The sequence below is a fragment of the Epinephelus fuscoguttatus genome, linkage group LG5, assembly GCF_011397635.1.
Source record: "Epinephelus fuscoguttatus linkage group LG5, E.fuscoguttatus.final_Chr_v1".
NCBI lineage: Eukaryota > Metazoa > Chordata > Actinopteri > Perciformes > Serranidae > Epinephelus > Epinephelus fuscoguttatus.
This window is the reverse complement of record NC_064756.1, coordinates 36553211-36575280: the sequence shown is the minus strand read 5'-3', so window position 1 is coordinate 36575280 and position 22070 is coordinate 36553211. Positions and strand designations below refer to the sequence as shown.

General features: G+C 40.4%; 1 protein-coding gene across 50 annotated transcripts in view; it reads left to right on the top strand.

Annotated features, from left to right (window-relative positions):
• The first annotated feature begins 210 nt into the window (after positions 1–210).
• prx (periaxin) overlaps positions 211–22070 on the top strand; it is a 42265-nt gene continuing 20405 nt past the window's right edge. For all 50 annotated transcript variants that reach the window (XM_049577397.1, XM_049577377.1, XM_049577403.1 and 47 more), the window contains exons 1-5: positions 211–351; positions 13205–13260; positions 15796–15903; positions 18721–18846; positions 20207–20366. In XM_049577397.1, coding sequence (XP_049433354.1) covers positions 18817–18846; positions 20207–20366 — 190 coding nt within the window. In that variant the 5' untranslated portion in view covers positions 211–351; positions 13205–13260; positions 15796–15903; positions 18721–18816. The remainder of the gene's footprint in view (positions 352–13204; positions 13261–15795; positions 15904–18720; positions 18847–20206; positions 20367–22070) is intronic.

The following is a 22070-nucleotide window of genomic DNA, read 5'->3' as shown; positions in this document are numbered from 1 at the left end:
CCTAATACGGGGGCATCTCTCTGCCCTCTGGCCAATCAGGAGGCTGGATGCGTCCCTCCTAGAGATGCCATGGGCCTGGGCCAGGCCTGAGGTTTCAGTGAGGGGAGCAACAGGCTGGCTGGTGACAAGGGGCAAAGGCTTGAGAAATAGAGAGAGGGGGAAAAGATTAAAAATACCAACAACAACACGACCAAGTGAAGAAGGGCAGCTGAGGACGGCAGGAAGTCAATGTTAGATAAAGGGAGTCATAGGGAGATAAGGAAAGAGAGCGAGGCTGAGATTAAAGATCTGCAGGTGGAAGTCTGTCACCTTTGAACCGCTGGAGGAGGCACGCTGAGGCTGAGAATTAAGGTAGGCTGGATGGATGTGGTTTAATAAAGTCTCTGTGCTGATGATACAGTGCAGTCCGCTGATAGCTGAGGGCTCTCTGTTGTTGCTCTGTGCAAAGAGGAAAGCAGGTGTTAGAAGTCATGGTTGAAGGGGACTGATAACTCACTGTCTGGAGTAGAAGCAGTATAAATGCATCTTCAATAGCCATGCCTTTGTTGCTCTGGGTCTGTACTCTGTGTCTGTATAATTTAGTTTTAAATCAGCCCCAGGACTTGTTTAGTTCTCTAAAATATTGCTTCAACATTTGGCAGCTCAGGAGCAGCTGAGAGCTACACAGAATAGTTTATGTAGCAGTCTGCAGACTCCACATTGCTCACTTCAGGGAGCATAACAATAGCGCGCTGTTTAAATGCAAAGACAGTTTTAGTAAGACAGCTGCCGCTTGTGTTTATTCCAACATGCCAGTTGCTGGTTACAAACACTTGAGCATTCACTGAGGTTTATGGTAACTATTTGCAGTGCGGCATGTCACTATGACTCCAAGTTTATAAGAGTGTTTTGTAATGTGACCTGGGTCAAATAACACTTTCAAATTATTCCTAGGATTTATTTAACCTTTAGGTGTGGCAGATGGGTGGGGACCTAAACACTGGGAGTACCACAACATTTCGAAAAAGGAGCCTTAATTCTAATTTACTGTAATAATAGAGCGCTCCAGTCAAAAATAAGTTCAAATGGCCTCATGCAGAGCAGAGCTGACAGAGCTGCTGGTGGCGGTCATTTCAAATAGCCCCTGTCTGAATGTTATACACCAGCGACAGCTGCAGTGTGATGGTCATAAGATCTGTTTGCCCCCCAGTTCCAGCTCTACCAGCCTGGTATGCCTGTTGGCCCAAAGTGGGTACAGAGACTGCTGTGGCCAAAACACACCCTTTCTGTGATGGAGGACCACAAACACATTTGTGGCACTGGGTGACATAATGCATGCACTGGGCAATTTTTGGGCCACAGATATTGGTGGTAAAAGGGCATTTTTTACTGTCCAGCAGCTATTAAACAAGGGCGGTGCTGGCCAGGTGTTTTTCTTGCCTTCGTTGCCAAAGTATATTCTCATTTAGAACCTTGAAACAGAAAACTTCACTAGTTTAGAAGGTCACGTTTTCTATTTTCTGATGATTTATTGCTTTCAGACAACTTTTTAGAGTCCATCTGTATCAAGGAGACAATATAGACAGATTCATTTTACTTTTGTTAAAGTTCTAAGTCTAAATTCAATATTAAGTTAAATCTTTTGCAATGTCAGCTAAGCCAGTAATGAAATTCCACACATGACAGCAATAGCGGTGACAGTTGAAATGCGAGCAGCGAGCTACACAGTCAAGATGGCAACAAAAGGGGATAAATACTACGAAGCTGAGCAGTGATAGGCTATACAATTCTGGCTTAAAGGGACAGTTCACCTCCAAATCACAATTTCGTTTCCTCTTACCTGTCATGCTGTTTAACAGTCTACATTGTTTTGGAGTGAGTTGCCAAATGTTGAAGATATTGGCCGTAGAGATGTCTGCCTTGTCTCCAGTATAATGGAAATAAGTGGCACTCAGCTTGTGGTGCTCAAAGCGCCACAGAAAATAAATTTGAAAATCTCAACAGCAATGTTTCTTTCCATAAATCATGACCTGGTTATTTAGGATAATCCACAGACCTTGTTGTGAGCAGTTTCATGAAAGAACTACTTTTTCTCTCATAGACCAGAGACTCGTGCTTGTGACAGCTCAAAATGGCTTGTTCAGTTAAATGGGAAACAAGGCAGAAATCTCTAAGGCCGATATCGCCAACACTCGGCAACTCACAATAAACATAGATTGATAAATAGCACTACAGGTAAGAGGGAAAATATGCATTTATTTTTATTTATATTTTTTGCTGCTAAATTGTAATGTACAAATGTTTGGCTCCGGATTTTAGGGTTGTACTTTTAGAGAGAATGTTTTGTGGTTGAAAGCTGATATTCCAGCATGTTTTGATACATTTGTCCATATGGTAGTTAGAGTTGTTGATGTCTCCAATCCTAGTGATGGCAGCTACCAAACTTCTCTTTACTCCAGCTTGTTTAAAAGGAGGCCAGTAACTGAACTCTCCTCTAAATCTGTCGGTACACACTGTTACAAGGATCACAGGTCTGAGTCTGATGCTTCAAATAAAGTCGTATGTGTCAAACACTTGTGGACAATGCAAGAAATCATTATCTGTTATTCTGAGGTAACGTGTTGTTGGAAGATGTACAAAAGCAGCAGGTATGATTTGTGTGTGTATCCATGAGGCCAGAGTAACTGACGTCAGAAATGAAATGATGGATGATGATAGCAGCTTCCTGGCGACAGACTTTGGGTGGTGGTGGTTGCGGTTGTGGGTGGGGTTAATTTTAGCCCAGGAAGTAGGGTCAAGAGTTGATTGGGCAGTTCAGGAGAGAGACCTCATGAGGAAACACTGCTTGACGTACAGACAAGGGTGAACTTCCCTCGGTGTATACACAGAGCCGCGAGGACTTATCAGGAAGGAAGACTCATGGAAACAAGTAACTCAAGAGCACGAATCAGTTCATATTTGAGCTACAATTTATTTTTGAAACTGAGAAAAACAGTGGATAATCTGTGGCAGATTTTTATCTTTACATGACTGCAGGGTGTCTCTCACCATGTGCTAAGTGTACCTTATCTCTGTTTCCTGTTTACATGGAGGCATTTCCTGTCCAGAGGCTTTCGCCAGCGGGTGTGTCTTGTTTTGTCCATCTTGTGTCTCAGATGATCAGCAGACATGCTGGGATCTATCTCACTAATCTTGAACAGTTTGGATATTATGCTGTTAGGTGGATGCTTTTATCTAAAGCAGTTCACAGCAGCAATGCTTCCTAAATTTTCAGCTGGTATGGCTTGAGTGTGAGTCAGAGCTGTGGCAGGATCAATGCCCTGCTGTGGCCACTGAACCCTACAAGCTTCAAGCACAACATCACAACAAAAACTGATAAACTATCTATTTTAAGGATCTTTTGGCAGCCGCACTGCCTAAATATGATAAACAGACCTTTTGAAAATGTTCTTAAATTCATCATTGATGATGGATCTGCAATTGCTTTGCTAACAGCAGCTAAATTAGAAACATGATATCATGTTGTTATTGGCTCTTGTGAGTGATTATTACTTCAGAAATCTCAAACTAAACTTTTCTCCTGTGTGGTTCCTCAGCAGTGGAACGAGTTACCTAACTCAACTGTGTTAGCAGAATCCCTCGCTGTGTTCACAAATCGCTTGAAGACCTACATCTTCCAGGAGTAGTTTCTTATTACACTCTTCTTTCTCTCAAAAAAAGAAAAGAAAAGTGTCCTTTGCTTTGCACTTATGTGTAACTACATGCACTTGCAGCCTTGTGTAAGTGTTGAACATGAGTGCTTCTCTGTGATCCAGTGGCTTGGATTGTACCTCATTTGTATATTGCTTTGTAAATGTCTTGTCCTAATCACAATGACCTTAGTCTGCTGTGCAGTAGTTTTGGCTGAAAATGACACAACGCTATAGACCCTCATAAAGCATAATATTACTCAATGATAAAATGATTAAATGTCACTTACATCAGATGCTAATGACAGACTGCAGTTCATAGACACAACAACAAATGGAAACAGGAAATTTAGTTTGAGATGCCCTCAGTGTAGGAAAATTCCATTTAAATAGGTACTCCAGTGACTTAATACTTAACCTCCATAAAGTTGTTGGGTGCACAAGAAACATATTAAGCACAAAATGGGCAAAATTGAAGCAGCTCCACCTGAGACATCCTGACTTTTGAGCCTCTAGTTTGGGTCAAATTCCAAAAACACTTTATTAAATCTTACAAAAACAGAAAGCATCTTCTCATTGTCCAGCAAACACACACATCTTTCAAACTTCACCTGAGGAGTGTAATGTTAGGGGCATGTAAGACTTTCCATAAAAACATTCAAGACACGTGATAATGATATGATGATTACTGGACGGTACTTGATTTGTCGCTGTAAAATCAAAGAAAGTCAGTGACAGACTTGCTTGTACTCTACTCATGTAATGTATTCTGCTGGTGGAGAATTTTCACTGTTTCTTCTCCTTCCCTGTCATCTCTAATGCCCCATACTGTCCCATGTGTTCATCTTACATCATCATATCTTATCCAATCATCTTTGTGCCCATATTCCTTAAACCAGTGGTTCTCAAACTGTAGGATGCACCCAACCCCCTTGGGAGTCCATAGAGCCACTGTAGATGGGGCCTGTATGACCAGCGGAAAAATATGTAGTAAAACAAAGTTGAATAAGGGTTAGGATTAATAATAATAAACATGATTTATGTAGAGAAGAGTAGAGTAGTCGAGAAAAAAAGATTAACAATAAATAAATTTAGAAATGGCAATATACTGCTGCTTTATTCATGCACGTGTGGCCCGCCTCCGCAACATCTTCACTGTTCCTGCTCTCAAAATAAACTAATGCTGCTGATTTCTAAATTTCAGTGTTATTTTTAAGAACTGATGTTATTTGTTAAGATATTGGCAGTCAGTCTGGTGTCTGAAATAGAAGCAGTTTCCCTCCTCTAGTCTTGTGATTGTCCTAAAATTAGATCCAATAAGATTTTTGTTATGTACTCAGGCTGCCACCAATTGTGAAAAAGTGTTGCGGTATTTCCTCTGTGTGTGTACTCTTATGTAAGTACGTGAGGAGAAATCCTATTTTTATCGATAGCTGGCCTCAGCTGATAATACCTCAGTCCACAAATAAATCACAAACCTACATCCTCAGCTGTCTCTCATGTGCTGCATCACTGTCGCAGTGTGTTATGTCAAAGAAATGTTATCAATTTTATTCAAGGGCAGATGGGTGGTTGTTTTCTTTGAGCGGACACCTGATGCTGGATTCCTGCCATGACTGAGCCAACTATAACATCATTAACTTGTCTATCTCTAGTAGGCTTAGAGGAGCCTCTGAACAGGATTAGAGAAGCAGGTTAAGTTTCATAAGGCTGCTGCTGTAAGTCAGAGCAGGACAGTGCAGGATAACAAAAACTATTCAGCTCACATCACACCATCACATTCCCTGGAGCGGTCTGAGTGGTCGCAGCTCTCAGCCGTGCTTTTGACTGTCACCACCTGAAAAACCACATTTGTTTGGACTCTTAGATTCAACTAAGGTTATAATATGAAGTTGCACGTGTTACTCTCTCTCTAGTCTGTTTTACTCACACCTGTCCCTTGACAGAAAAAAAAAAAAAAGATAGGTAGGAACTAAAACTAACTCTTTGGCTAAGACACACAGATGGTTTTGTGTCTCTTTATAGTCATTCTGTGTCTTCTTGTAGTTGTTTTGTGTTTTGATGTCATCATTTGGCTTCCTTTGAGATAACTTTCTGTCTAATTTAGGTCATTTTGTGTCTCTTTTGGTCATTTTGTGTTTCCTTGTGGTTATTTTGTGTCTCTTTGTAGTCTATCCCTGGTCAGTACATATTCATCTGACTGACATTCTGCAGGTGAAGGCCAGGGGGCCCCTGCCACTTTGGGCCCAATAGGCCTGTGCCCAGTATGGCCAGTAATAGGAGTGGCCAAACAAGACTTGCCCAAGATTTAAAAGAAAGACTGGTAATGAGCCAAAGGAGAGCTGGTGAACTGCTCATGCCACCTGGCTAAAAGGCACAATACATGGATGCATGTGTATAGGTGGTTGCAGCTATTACGAATTTGTGCCAGTTTCTGTGAGGTGACTTAACTCACCAGTGGGCACGCTTGAAGGCATGGAAGGTATAAACATCGTGGGTGGATGGTTGGTGGTGTCCATAAAGTTAGAGCAGACACCTAGCAAGGCATTTAGCTCCAGATGGCTGGACTGGTCCTTCTCACTAAGAGAGAAATGTTGCAGCCATGAAGCATCTTCCTGTGAATATATACATATACTTGTTCCAGCACATTTTCATTAAAAATCACAGAATGATGGCATGAAAATCAGACACAGAAAGTAAAAAGGGCATTACTCATTTTGTCGTGGCTAAGCCTTATGCACAAACCCTGTGCTGCGAGGTTGAAAGGTGCTGTCAGACCGTGTTTAAGCCGTCTTTTCCACTCTATGGCCTCACTAACAAACCCGCCTGCATTATCAAATCTGCGCACGACAACTTAATCCAGCTCCTGTTAGACAGACTGCAGAGTGGATGACGGAACCAACAAGCTCTTCAGCTTTCTGGTTCTCTGATCTTCAAATTCAGAGTCCATTGTGAGAGCCGTGAGAACTGAGACTCTATAGCAGCATCAGTAGCTGCCTCATTGGATCATATCACCAGGCTGCCCTGAATCTTAGCCACTATATTATTAGAATGTCAAACTTATTTCAGCAATTGGACAGATGATTATTCATTTTAATGTATGAATATAATCTCTAGAAAACAATCTGACGTTTAATTAGTTTCTTTAGGAGTGTGGAGCAACCTTGCTTTCCCTTGTTTGTGTTTTTTTGGATTTAGCTTCCTGGATATTTTTTGTGGCTCTTGTCATTTGACTAATCTGTTGCTTTAGTGCATGGTACAAAGCACTTTGATCAGATTTGCAGCCTGTGTGTGTGTCCATCGATGCAGTCTGCGGATGTGACTGTCAAATGCAAACACCCAGACTGGATGTGCGAGCATATGTGTCTTTCATGTTGAGCTGTGCCACTGCAATAATACAAACAACTTCACAGCCTCAGCAAGCACTTGTTTACTTGTTAGTCTTTCATTTATTTTTCCTTTGGGATGTAGTCTGCTTTTTATATGCCTTTCTTTTATGGCATAGCTATGTTGGTAAGCCCTCTGATGGCTGATGCTTTGAACAGTTTAGACTAACCCAAGCAAGTTGAGTCAGACACATGGAAGAGGGGTGTGATCAATAGTAGTAAATACTGGGACAGAGATATATGTATTTGCTCTTTCAAATAGAGTTAAAGGGCCAGTTGTCTAAGCAAAGATGTATTAAAGGAGCAGTGTGTGTGGGATTTTGTGGCAGCAGTGAGGATTACAGAATGCAACAACCTAAAATTTCAGAATAAAGCAGTTTTACTTTACAAATCAGTGTTTCTCCAATGCTGTATGGCTCATCACAGATGGACTGCTAGCCCAGCACATGCTAATGTGTGTTCATGTGTTGTTGTTTTTTTGTTGGTTTTTTTTATGATAACTGAAGATCCAGATGTCCATGGAGGTTTTTACAGAGAGTTGAATTATCCACAGAGGTCTCTTCCACTTTAAAACCCATGGACCGGGTGATTTAAACTGGTAAAAATACTGAATAAAGCAGGAAAAATGACGCTGTTCTGCTCATCGCAGTGGGGCTGCCAACTACTAAGGCCGACCCAAAAATGTGAAAAAGCAAATGGCCCTACCTGTTTCGTTTATTCATTCTGGGTTACTGTAGAAACATGATGGTGCAACATGGTGGACTCTGTGGACGAGGACCCGCTCCCAATGTAGATAGAAAATGGCTTCTTATTTTCTGGTAATTCTACATTAAAGAAAACATAGTTCCTGCCCACACATCTGGCCCATTTATTATCTCTCCACATTTTCTATTGTAAATCTTTCTGTTTTATATGTCTTTACTTTTGCACTGCTTTTAGTGTCGTGTACCACATCCCAAGACATATTCCTTGTGTGTGCAAACCTACTTAACATAAAAGGTTTCTGATTCTGGCAGCTGTGATACATTCAGCAGTTGTTTATGAATTTTGGATTTTGGCTCCTCCCACTTCGCTGCTCTGTACCTACATATGCAGATGGGTGAGGATCCAAACTCACAGGGTCAGTGATCAGGCGTGTGGAGGCCTGCAGATGTGTGAGTCTGATCTATAATAAGACTGGGCTGTGAGGCATTTCAAATCTTCACCTCCTCCTCCTCCTCCTCTGCCATCCCTTCATTCCTCCCCTCCGTCCAGGGTGTGCCACCTCCTCCACCTGCTGCTGTCTATCTGTCTGTCAGTCACACAGGGCTGCAGTTTAAAGTTGCTGTCATGTGCACAAGTCTAACTGTTGCTGATAATCATATATTTACTTAAACTGAAATATTATTACCACAGTTTATAAACTCAGAGTTCAGGAAACTTTCCATTTTGATTAAAAAACATGTTTTTAACTAAAAAAATTACCACTTCGATAACCAACAAGGTTGCCTTTTGCAGACACAAAATTTACAGATGACATTAGTGTCATCTGACATATTACTGTCACTGTTGTGTCTGTTGTGTGGTTATAAAACACAGCAGGGATGACTGCTCATTTGGGCTCTGGCTGCCACTTTCAGACCATTAGTACAACAGTGTTGACACTGCTGCACCTGATACAATACCAGTCACTCAGTGCAAAAATAATAGCTTGAAAGCCTGGATCTCAACACGTCGTGCTGAACATCTCTGTTTGACATGTGTGTGAGCAGTATGTGTGCTAGTCAAACAAAATTTGTCAGGTAGGATATCTAAACTATGTAAGATTTAGTGTTTAAAATTTTTATTCACATAGCACACAGACCATTAGCCATAGCATTTTTGAAGATGTTTGATTATAAACTGATAAAGGAAGAGTAACTACATATAGCTCTGAATCTGATCAGTATCCAAAAGTACATGGTTATTGCATAGTATTTTTTCTAACAACAACATCAAATAAGAAAATAATCACAGTCTCAACGTGGGGCCCACTATGTTATGTGCTATTATATGTCATTATCACTGTTGGAGCAGCAGAGTCAGTGATCAACCTGGGCCTCAGGGAGGGTTTGATATCTCCGTTCTCGTCACTTACTGTAAGAGTGTATCACTTTATGTGTCAAGGGTCTATCTCTCCAAAACTTGTTCTACTCCGTGAATGTCTGTCCCTGCCCCACTGTGACTGATACACTGATGGCTTGGCAGCAGTGAATGTTTGTTATGTGTTCCTGTGACCCTGCTGGATACCTGATACCTCCAACCCACCCAAACAGGCACGACATCCACGCTGGCACTCTTCATGTCCAAACACACACACACACACACACACAAATTTAAACACACAGATGGGCTTTCTCCCTTTGCAGAAACACACACACAGTTAAGCTCAGGCTGCTATAAAAGCGATCACATGAAGGCAGGACAGTGAGGAATGAGATTGCTGGGGGCCACAGTGATTCCCAAGCTAGCAAAGATAAAGTGACCAGGGAGGAGCTTCTACACATTCAGCAAACTCTTCAATTAAATCAATCAATTCTTTATGTAATGAAATATACTACTACAGTCTAGGCCCTACCCAGTTTCTACTGTTTAAGTAGCAGCAACCAGGTTACTGCAAATATAACTCTCAAAAGTTCGTATTTAATTCTCACCACGTCAGTTTCACACAGCTCCATGCTCAGAGGAGCACCAGAGGAGTTTTTGATCTTTAATACACCACAACTATTCAAGCATTCTTCCAAGGTCTGTGAATTACACATTGTTGTTTTTCCATTGGTGCTACAAAAACAGCTTAATTGGTTCCTGCTGGCCTTATTTTTAGTTTTATAGCTCACGTCATCTCTTAGTGGTGAGTGGTGGATGAATATCAAATGTGTTTGAAACTAGCCTGATAACCCTGTGTCTGTGTGGACATCAAAGTCAGGCCAGCAGTCTTGTCTTGGTCTAGGCCACTTAACTGTATTTGACTGCACCAATTATATCCCCACTTGCCTTGTATCAGTGTAGAATTACTCATTCTGTTAAAGGATTTGCCAACAACATGACTATTTGTATATCAATGAGTCATGCCATGTTACCTTGAATTCATGAAGAAAACGTTTTCTCGCATTCCTCGATGGAAAACAGCAAACATATTGATTTTAGTTTTGTGTTGGCCACCGTAATCAGAAGCCAATCTGCTGTGGGCAGCTGCAAAATCACTGATTCATAACGTGAATTGTTTTTACCAGTTTTAATCACCTGGTCCATTTGGTTTTTGGAAGAGACCTCTGCAGATAATAGTGTCCCGGGGGAAAATCTCCTGAGCAATAAACACTGAAGGAATTCTAGCTGGGTTTCAGCTGGTTGCAATCTGTACCCTTACCGCCAGACACCACTAAATCCCCTAAATCTTACACACTGTTCCTTTAAATAGTACAGTTTTAGCAAAAATGCATGTGTTTGGGAAGCACTAAGCATACAACTGGGTAAATGAAACTTGGTTTAACCTGCATGAGATGTGTGAGGGTTTGTAAACACGTTTTCATATAGTTTTGCTGTTGTTAAATGTGGACCCCAATGACTTCAATTCTTGAAGAACATTTGCCTTTTTGGGTTCTTCGTTCAATGTGGCAGCATGTGAGAAAAACAAAGTTTTCTTCACAAATTCAAAGTTACAAGGCATGACTAACTGATATACAACTGGTCATTTTGTGGGTGAAGTATTCCTTTAATATGACTTTTATACAGTGGTTGTTAATGCATTCACATTGTCTGAAAAGTTAAGAAAGTTGAAAAAGTTAAAACTACGATAAGCTATTTCAGTGCCCCAGTAAATCAAGCGACTGTGACTCCTGTAACTTACAGTATGTTTTAAGACAGTAAGAAACTTAACTTGAACATTTCTGCAGTGGCTTCCTGGATATCTCACTTTGCTGTCTCACTTTTACTGATACAGTTCACTGTTTGTCTCCTGGCATCACTTTACCCAAATGACTCATATTCAGTTTCAAGACATGGTGGACTGGTTAATGCTGCTGCTGTAGTTGTTACCTTAGGAATTTTCTACTGGTTTGTGATCTCAGTACCTAAATATCCTCTGTATATAAACCAGTGCTGCTCCTTCTCCTACTTCTTCCCCTTCCATCATTATTTCAGAGAACTTTCTGTATTGATAACTGCACTTCAACCTTTGCAAGCATAGTTGGTCGATATTTTAGATTCTTACAAAATTTGATAACCCACCACATTCTTTACTTTGCAATGGTATGTGTATAGTTTTTTGTTGTTGTTATTATGACAATGTAAAAACTAACATGGATGCTTTGGGGCAGTTTGAGTAGTACCGTATGTCTTAAAAGTGTCTCAGTGGAGCATTTAGATGGTTTGGATGGTTTAGGCTCGGGTAGCCGGTGCAGGGGCATGACCACGACTACGGAAAGAATCTCAAGAGCGCCGTCCCAGAAGCTTCAGACTGACGGCCATGTCACTTAAGCAGAAGTTTAAATTCCACAAGCCTGCCATGAACACATGATGCTACACCTTCTTAAGAATGCTACTGGAGCTAATTTACTGTTATATGATACAGTCCTGTTTTAATGGCATGTCACTGGTGACTGGAGTATCCTGCAGATAGACTGTATGTTTTAAATGTACACAGAAACCATATTGAAATTATTTCTGATTTAATTCAACTTTTACTTTTGCAGGACAGAATGTGAAAAACGGGCTTGGCACAAATGACCCCGGCTCAAGCCCCAGTGGGGGCCATGCAAAGTTCTGTGGTTGACACTTAAATGGGATCAAGTACAATGATTTACCTAATATTAATACTTATTAAATTTAAGGTTATCACAATCATCTGAAACCCCACCACTGACAGTTATTGTGAAAATGGTGCAGTCCAATTCCGACCGCACCAGGAATGACAGGCTACACTGAATGTGGCAGACCAACAACTAAAACCCACTGTAATGGGCTCAGTTTAAAGCTAGAATGAAGATACTAGCACAAAATGAAACTAGACAACTTCAGACATCCACTGGTACCAACCATGTCATGCTGTCTGGTTGGAGGGGGTCTTAACAATCTTCCAAAAGAAGAAAAAGTGGCATTGCCATTTTTCTAAATGTTGTATTTGAATATTTCTACATATCCATAAACAGGCTTTGAACTGCATAAAGTAGCACATTTTAAACACTGGAGTCCACTTCTGATTTGATCTTATGATTTAATGCCTTGTAGTAAGGAGGGTAACTGTCACAGTCTTATATGAGAGACTTTTTTTCTCTGTGTTTTAAAATAACTGACTTGACCTTTCCTGCTTGGTAATCATATGAGTATGCAGAGCAGAACGTAGCCTGGATGGGTCACTTACACCAGATTTGGTAATGGTTGTTAGACATAGGTCAAGAGCATATTTAAAATTACTCAGTTGGTATTAGAGCTAAGGATGAGTAGGTGGTGGTGGAGTGGGTGTGGATCAGGGGCCCAATTTGGAAAATTTCATCCCCCTGTTCATAATTCCTAATGTCTGGCCCATCAGTGATAAAAACAGATGGTAATATCTTTTAATATTTTAGTGAGAGCTCAAGAGTACAACACATTCAGTACATTTTTAATCACTTTTAGGTCAATCACTCTATATTTTTAAAAAAAAAATGGAAAAAGCAGAGGTCAGGTACTGTGCATTATTTCAGAAATGAATCACTGAGATACAGAATCACAGATAATACAGTGACAGACTAAGAAAATAAAATGATAAATCAGCAAAGAAATTACAGTGCACCTTGAGAACAAAGTCTCTGTTGCCTTTACTCATCATAGGACAAAATTAGAGGAGCTCAATCAACTATTCCATTTTCAGTGTACCTCATTTCTGTCTTGTTCAAAAGAGTTTGAGGTTATTGTACAGTGTTTAATGGAACCCATTTATCTACAGGACAGTCCATTAAATTAATTCAGCCACTTCAGGAAATGGCTTTCCATTCCTATTTTTATGTTGCTAGTCAAGACCCTTATATGCAATATAATGAAAAACATAAAAGTAAATGCTCTTCATTGCGGTCTCCTCTTAATTGAACTAGATAAGCTCTGAGTTACTGCAGACACCAGAATAACCAGAGTTGTTGTTTTTTTTGTCTGTTTCAGACTCTGACAGAGACCAAGAGGACAGCCATGTTTTCAGCCAGACCAGAGATCCAGCCGTAAGTAAACACACACCTCCTTCTGCTCATACAAATCCATAAACCAGAAGCTGAAGGAGGGAGGACGCACAAGTCTAATATTTCCAGTCGTGATTGGTGCAAGCTGCAAAGAGATTCCAAAGAAACTAGTAGGCAACAGCACTCACAATAGACAAGAGTCAAAATCTATGTTTTAATAGGGCAACACACGGCCAAACAAAATGACAGATGCATTTTGACCTAAGCCTTCTTCAGTGTATCCAACAAATCCATAAACCAACCATACTGACGTAGTTCTTTAATCGAGAGTCACAACATCAAAGTGAGCAGGTGAAATGTTAAATATGAAAGACTTGAGTCTTGAATAAAATAAATAATAAAGAGATGATCGACATCACAAACTACAACAACAGTGTACATCTGTATTCACTGTGAGGGAGATGGTACGTGTTTTATTGCTGTCATCTCAATCCCTTTTAAAAGCACCATCTGTCCTCCACACAGTAATTACACTCTGCACTTCACATCTGATACACAGACGACACTTTAAGTGTGTCAGTGGAGCGATTCCTTTACAGGATTGCAGTTTGATGACTGAAATGAGTGTCGGCAGATGTTACCGTTTGTTTTCCTACACAATAATTGACTTTACAGGAGATGTTGTTGTGCTCTAATCCAATATGTTTGAAATTCATTGCAATATTACACTTATTATACTTTATGGAGAGAGTTGTGCATTCTTTTTGATTGCAAACAATCATTTTAGCTCCATGCTAGCTGCTGAATGTGTGTGTGTGTGTGTGTGTGTGTGTGTATTGTGAACAAGCAGGGCAGCTTATTTAAGTGAGTACGTTTTAATTGATTTTCACAATGTTACTGATTCAACCACTATGTGTCACAAAAGATTTAAAAGAAGAGGACAAATCTGGTTGCCAAAAATGAAATGTAACTATATTTTTCGAAAAACATTACAGAAAGTACTGTAGGTCCTTTAGGGATTTAGCTCACAAACTGCACTGGAAATTTGTGGTTGGTAAGTGTCAGAGATCATAGTAGCCTGTCAACACGTGAAGTGCTAAAACAGGATGTTTTTACGAGATTAACTATGTGAGAGTTTATGCAGCAAGTATAGAGGAAGGAGATGTGGGAGGCTGGGACATGACATGTTTCCTCAGGAACGGAGGTAAGAGGCAAAGGAACCAACATCCATCTCAGTTTAATTCACTCCAACCAAAAAACATTCCACAGGAGAAACTCTATTGAGATCAGTGGAATTAAACACACACAAAATAAAAACACATGATGATCATGATAGTTGTAGTGGTGGAGGATCTATATTTATATTAAAAGAAAAAAACAGGAAAAAAATATAATTTTCGCCCTCCAGCCTTCCCCTGGGCTAGTGAGAGAAGTGTATCCCAGTTCATTAAACTTAATATAAATTCAGTCATAGAAGAAGATCATCCCAACCACCAGAAAAAAATGTTGCCATTGGATATTTTTGCAAACCATGGATACATTACTATGTAGCAGATACACTGAAACTTTACAGTTCAACAACGCTGTGGTTCATGTGTGGTTAGGTTTCGGCACATTTTCTACTTGGTTATGGTTAAGAAAAGTTTATGTTTTGGCTTGAAATACCCTGTTTTGGGGGCACAATCCCTCCTGGAAACACAGTGATATTTTAGTAAAACACAGCCTCTGTTTTTAGGGTACTATCCCGGCTAAAACAAACAGTCACAGGTTGCTGCAAAACCCTCATGTTTGGGGCCTAAAAAGCCATTGGAAACACAGCAATGACTCTGTAAATCGGTTATGTTGTGCAGTGGTCTGCAGCTTGGCAGGCTTCTCGCCAAGGTGACACGCCATCAACCATCCCTTCCACCTCCAGATGACAAAATCAGCTCATACACTTAGCCACATTGTATTAATACAAACCCTATGAGACATGCAAATGTGATGTATTTGTGGTTTAGAGAAAATTTAAAAGCCAACATTTTCTTCTGGTGACAGGGCTGAAGAACAAAGAGCCATCAGTCATCTGCGGATGATGATGATGAGTTTAACTTCTTCATGTCATGTTGTCATTTTTTACTGCCTCTGTGCCCTGACTGAAGTTTGATTTTGTGGGTTTTCACGGCCACATCCTCAAGTTAAGTGGATTGGTAGTAGCAATGCATGGTCAGCATACAGAGTACCTCTGTGTACAACAAACCCACAGCTTGTATTTCCTTTTTAAGCTGACGGAGCCTCACACACACACACACACACTGTACCATATATTCAAACCTGGGAGCCTGGAGCTTTCTCAGTACAGCCCTTTTTGTCAGTTGAGTAGCTTCACTGGAGCCAAGAATGTCAGTGGTTGTTGAAATAAATTCACATTCTCAGTCTCCATGTGCTGTAGATTTCTCCAGGAAAGCTGCAGTGCAAAGCTGCTGTGGAGGCACACATAATCTTGTTAGCTGAGTTACAGGGTAAAACCCCACTGAAAACTGCTGCTGCATGAATATTTTGAAGTGACTTAACCCTATCTTCTACTGTGTGTGGCAGGTAAAAGACAAGAGGCGGTCGCCCCCCTCCAACAGATCCCCCTCTGCCCCACAACGAAACCCTCACCACAGCGGCTCCACAGAGGAACAGGAGAGCCCCGAGAGAGTGGTGAGACACACACACACACAGACCTACGTGGAATAAAACACTACTAGGATGCATGAACAGTGATACACACATGAGGAAACGCATGTATACATACATGCACCTGCAAGGATGTTAGAGTGTGTCTATAAAGATGTACTTGGGTTTCTAGGAAGGAAGTCGTATGATGCCAGGAGGACTTTCAAGTTTTGTACTTACTGTAACTGGAAGAACTGCATGGTTGTGTATAAGACAATGAATGTGCAGTACAATGTGGGCAAATCTAAAAGAACATGTGGTCAAGTTATTTTTGTTAATAAAAAAAACTTTTTATTGCCAAGACTTAGATGAGGAGATTGATACCACTTTCATATCTGTCCCCTAAATATGAAGCTACAGCCAGTTAGCTTTGCGTAGCTTCATGTCCAGGATGTTACTCTTGGAGTCTCCACTTATGTCTGAAAACCTCACGGTGATGACAAGACTCCAGGAAGTCAGAGCTCACGACCAAGAAATAATTCACCAAATAACCTCCTGTACCACAGCAGCATGACAATTTTAGACTTCATTTTTCTGCATATGAAACAAGCAATATATAACATGTTAACAGGTCTACATGTTTACCTGTAGACAAAGCCAGGCTAGACTTTCCCTCCAGTTTCTGGTCTTTATGCAAAGCTAAAGCTGGGCATACACTGTATGACTTGAGCCTGTTTTAGAAATGTTGTTTAATTCCAACTGCAACTGTATGGGTAAATTTTTTTAATTTAATTTTTTAATTTTATATACTTTATTAATCCCTGAGGGGAAATTCAATTTTTCACTCTGTTTGTCAATTACACACAGATCCGAACACACACACGCACAAACTGGACCTATACATGCACTAAGTGGAAAGATGGTTGGGGGGTTTGGTGCCTTGCTCAGGGGCACCTCGGCAGTGCCCAGGAGGCGAACTGGCACCTCTCCAGCCACCAGTCCACGCTCCATATTTTGGTCCGGACGGGGACTTGAACCGGCAACCCTCCGGTTCCCAACCCAAGTCCCTATGGACTGAGCTACTGCCGCCCCAAATCTTCTGCAATGTAAAGCAAAAGCTCTATTTATATGTTCGCACTGTGCAGTCCAAACGTCAAGCCATGACCTGAGTGCTGTAAAAAACAGACAATAAAACCGTTCTTTGGCTCTTGCAGACTGTTCTGGCTATTGACAATGGTCAAAAAAGACTTGTTTGAAAGCTCAAGGACTGCAGGCAGGTAGAAGTTTGTTTGCTAGCAGAGGTACAGTTCACAATAATGCAGACATCCCAAAAAAGAGCTTAAAAGTCCATCTCTGCAAAAATGGTTCAGTCCAAGTTTTGTACCATGTCTATCTCTGTCTCTCTGTGTCTCACTCTCTCTCACACACACACACACACACACACACACACACACACACACACACACACACACGCACACACAAGTCAGCAATTAGTAGCAGCAACAAACTTTATGTGTATTGGCTACACTGTTTGATTGATGAGTGAGAAAAAAGCACTGAAATTAATCACGCCGTGGTTCTGCTTTAACTTTACTTAAGTCTGATGGCAGCCGACCAAAATGTCAGAAATTCACTCAAATGTCTGACAGACAGTCAGGAGCAGCTGATCAGGCTATGCTTGATCCTCGCGTCCCCCTGTACACTGTACAGCAAACAACGCCCAACAAAGCTGAAAAGTCAGCCCAACTCTAAAATGAGTCATGCAGCTCAGAAATTGGCTCAGAAACAGGCTCAAATCATTCAGTGTATGCCCCACTTAAGCTAAACAGCTGCTGGCTGTAGCTTTATATTTACCATATAGATATGGGAGTGTTATCACTCTTTCACTCTCAGAAAGAAAGTGAATAAGCAAATTTCCCAAAATGCCAAACTATTCTTTTAATTTTGACAAACAAAGCAATAAAAGCTATGTTTTTACTGCTGTCATCACTATAAAATTTTAAAACTATTACATGTACCTAGATGGTGTTGGTGTACGCTGCCACTTGATTCGCTTTCTTTGGACTTTAGACATTGACCTCAGGACCCTCAAAGCTCCAGTCACATACAGAAAATGTTGAAATGTTTATGAACTACATTGTTATTCTGATATATTTGGAAAGTGGAACGCAGCATTGTGACTGACCTCGTGACCCCAACAACCACCAGGCCCATACAAACTGGATCACAATTGTCCAGGCCTGAACTGCTGAGGTCATTGTCCAGCACATAAACAACCTTTCATTTCTCCCAGCTCAGCACAGATGCCAGTCACAGCCTTTTCACACCGCAGCAGGTGACCGCCAGCAGCTGGACACAAAGTCAACAACAAAAAACATTTGAATATGGCAGATCTGAAACCAGCTGCAGGTGTTGGAGTAAACACTCTGACCCATATTCATACCCTGAATTGTAGCACGTTAGCACTTTAAGAGTTTTTGTGAAACAAAGTGGTGCTGCTGCTTGTCACGAGAGAATGATGCCTACTGGTTTCCAACAGAAATGTCAGTGTAGCTAACTGGCACATTAAACTTTTTTTTTTTCCACACAGGAAAGATGCCACAGTTACACAGAAATACTAATATATACTCTACATTTCCTGTTTTGTTCACCCTCATCTAATAATTGAAGATATTGAGATAATAATGAGAATGGAGACATAACAACAGATTCTGGATAAAAGCAATAAACCAAAAATAATAACGGGTAATAACATTTAAATAGCACATTTTTAACCACAGATTGGTTAATTTTGAGTTGTTCATTATGACCTTTATCCACATTGCAGGTGATCTCACCGTTTGTTGTCTGTGTTGTCTGCAGGTGCAGAAGGAGAAACTTCATGCAGAGCTGAAGCAGGTGTTGAGTCAGAAGAGAAGTCATCTGAGAGAGTCGACCTGCCAGCTGGCCCAGCCAGAGATGGACTCAGAGCCCACAGACGAACAGACAGTAAGAAGCAGTTTGATAAACATTGTCACAGTAAAGCTGAAATTTTACTTTTGTTTGTTTCAGTGGTTGAACAGTAAACAGAAATCATAGTTTACCCTCTATTTTTATGACCATCCCCAGTGTTAAAGGAAATGGAAGACAATGCACACAAAGTCACTCCAATAGTTGATAAAGCACGCGATTTACTTTTCCCTTTAAAAGTCAAGTTACTTTGCTCAGTCTGCTACTGTAAAAGTGGATGTAAACCAAGAATAGAGTGACCTTTCCTCTGTGACAGCTTAATGGATAAAATGGATTCCGAGGTAAAGTGTGAAGTGACAAATAACTGTACAGTAAACTCTGCACTCACTCAAGCAAGTGAAAAAAAATATTAAACAGAGTTGAAGCCCTTGTGCACCAAACACAATTTAAAGGAAAGTTAACGACAAGACAGAAGACATTTCAATTTTTTCTGTGATGAAGGTCTTTAAAGTTGGAGAATGCAACAAATGCACCCACAGTTGTAGTTTTCTCATATGTTTTAAATACAGCGCTTGTTATACAGATACATTTAGAGCGTTACTGTTGAATGGGATCAGGATCACTTTGTGATGCAAATCAGTAAGACCCGTGAGTTTATAAACAAATTATATATTCTGCTACTGAGAAATGTTGACAGAGTTGTCTAGTTGTTCTAGTCCTTGGTTTATGAAACCATTGAATTAAAGGTATTTTTAAAAACTTAAAGGTCCAGTGTATAGGATTTAGGGGAATATATTGGCAGAAATGGAATATAATACAATAAGTATGTTTTTGTTAGTGTATAATCACCTGAAAAGAAGAATTGTGGTGTTTTCATTATCTTAGAATGCCGCATTTATATCTGCATAGGTAGCAGATCCCATAGGGTATAGAGTCCGCCACATTGCTGCACCATGTTTCTAGCTCAGAATGGACAGATCAAACACTGGCTCCAGATAAGGCATTTCGTGTTTTCACTTTTCCATATTGTCCACCATAGTTAGCAACCCTTTTGCAACATGAGCAGGAAAAACACTCTTCTTTAACATAAAACTGCTTAATTCAGTGTTTTTACCAGTTTAAATCATTGGGGTTATTTGTTTTGGAGAGGGTTAGACCTCTGCAGATAATTCAGCTCCTGGGAAAAGCCTTTTAACAAAGAACACCAAAGGAATTCTATTCAGGAGTGGTTTCAGCTGGTTGCAATCTGCAGTCCTCACTGCTAGACGCCACCAGCTCCCGCTAAATCTTACACACTATACCTTTATGTTATCCTGATCAATTGATATCATGTCACTTTGCTTCAACATGTGGAAAATCAAGTGTTTCATCTGTATGTATGAATCTTTGTTTATGCTAGTGGGTGGAGGAAGCCACTAAGTCCATGGAAATAGTGGTGGAGACGGAGGCAGAAGCTGGAGCCAGCGGCTACAGTGTGACTGGAGGAGGACAGCAAGGGATCTTTGTTAAAGACGTGCTCAGAGACTCACCAGCTGCTAAACATCTCAGTCTACAGGAAGGTACCTGGGGTCACACCTGATTCATTTAGGGAGCACTTACAATAAACATTCTCAGTGCTTTGAACATAATCCAAACAAGAAATAAAAACATTTACACTGCAAAGTCCGAGCCATGTTGAGTATGTGTCCTGGGTTTGTGCATCATTCAGTACCATATTCAGTCTTGAAAATTATATATAGGGTTAGTCTGTCTACGCTTATTGATATCTCTCAAGAAAAAAAGAACAATAATGAGAATTAATGTTTGTATTATTCGCACTAAGGAATATGGGACAACTAGAGAACAATTAAAAATTATAATTTTGTCATTATTTCTGCTATATGTTATTCATCTTACATTAATGTGGTCAATTAGGTTTATTTTGAATGTACTGACAGCAAGAGTTTGTGTTATCATTTCTAACTTGATGTTTTGCCTTGAGGGAAGCTTCTCCTTTTGGCCACTGGAGAGCAGTAAACAGTCAGCAGTCAGACCACCAGCATCAAAACAAAGATGATAGCGTGATCCCAAACGAGAAAACTATTAATACAGCTTTCAAGATACTGTTATGATGGCACTGTTGTCATTGGTAATAAATACACTCATAATGACTTGTACATATTTGCATTACAGTTTTTCTTGATTACTTACACACTATAACTGGGAGTATTAGCTAAACATGCCAAGACATGACACCATCTACAAAAAAACAGACCCATTTCCCAAAACTACTCATACTATTCACCTGCTTCCACACCTATTTCAATATTCAAAACTCTCTCTGCAAAACCTTACCTTGCAATGTGTTTATTCAGCAAACATATGCTCTTACTATAATTAACTTGAGTCATCACAACCTTAACTCAAGAACCATACCAATACAAACACTAAAGCTGAAAACACAGCTGCACTATTGCAGCAAGGGCAATATCTTTTTGGCCATTGTCTTTATAATGACGGAACTGTGGGTTATTAAGCTAAGGATATTTCTCAACTTCACCAATGAGTTTCTCCTCATTCATTTTTTATCACACACGAGACTCAGCAACAGGTACAGGGTTCTTTTTATGCATACATGGTGAGGAGAGGAGTTGAGCTGCCATAGGAGCAGAGAAAAAGAGCTGCTACAAGAGCTGGTATGTACAAGCACAGAGTGAGTAGGGGAAAAATGCATTTCACTCCAGAGGCAGTGGGGCTGGAAATAGGACAATGGCATAAAGAGTGTCAGGGCGGTGCATCCAGGAGAATTGTGGGGTTGTATATTGAAAAACTTTCTGACGCACGGCATTAGCCGTCACTGTGTTTTGGCCTTAAGCCTCAAAGCAGTTAACACAACAATCAGAGTTGCACAAATCAATAAAAAGGACGTAGAGGTATGTCCATGTGCTTTGGAACAACAGAGAGTAAGAGGTAGACGACAAGAATAAGAAAAACAAGTAATCACAGATTACTGTAATTTGCTGCCATCCTAGTTAAGTTCATAATGTGCTCATAGTTGGGAGGACAATGACAGTAGCTAGACAGCCAGTGCAACCCGACCTAAGCTGTACCATGGTTGCATCTATTGTGTGTATACTTCCAGAAAGGAAGCAGGTCAATTGCCTTGTTGTTATTGAGATAGATTTAATGTTGTAGTGCATATAGACTGAATGTCTACTCTCAGTTGCCACAGTGATGGATGACCAAAGGTCAGTAACTGAGAGACAGCCATCTGTTGGAGACAG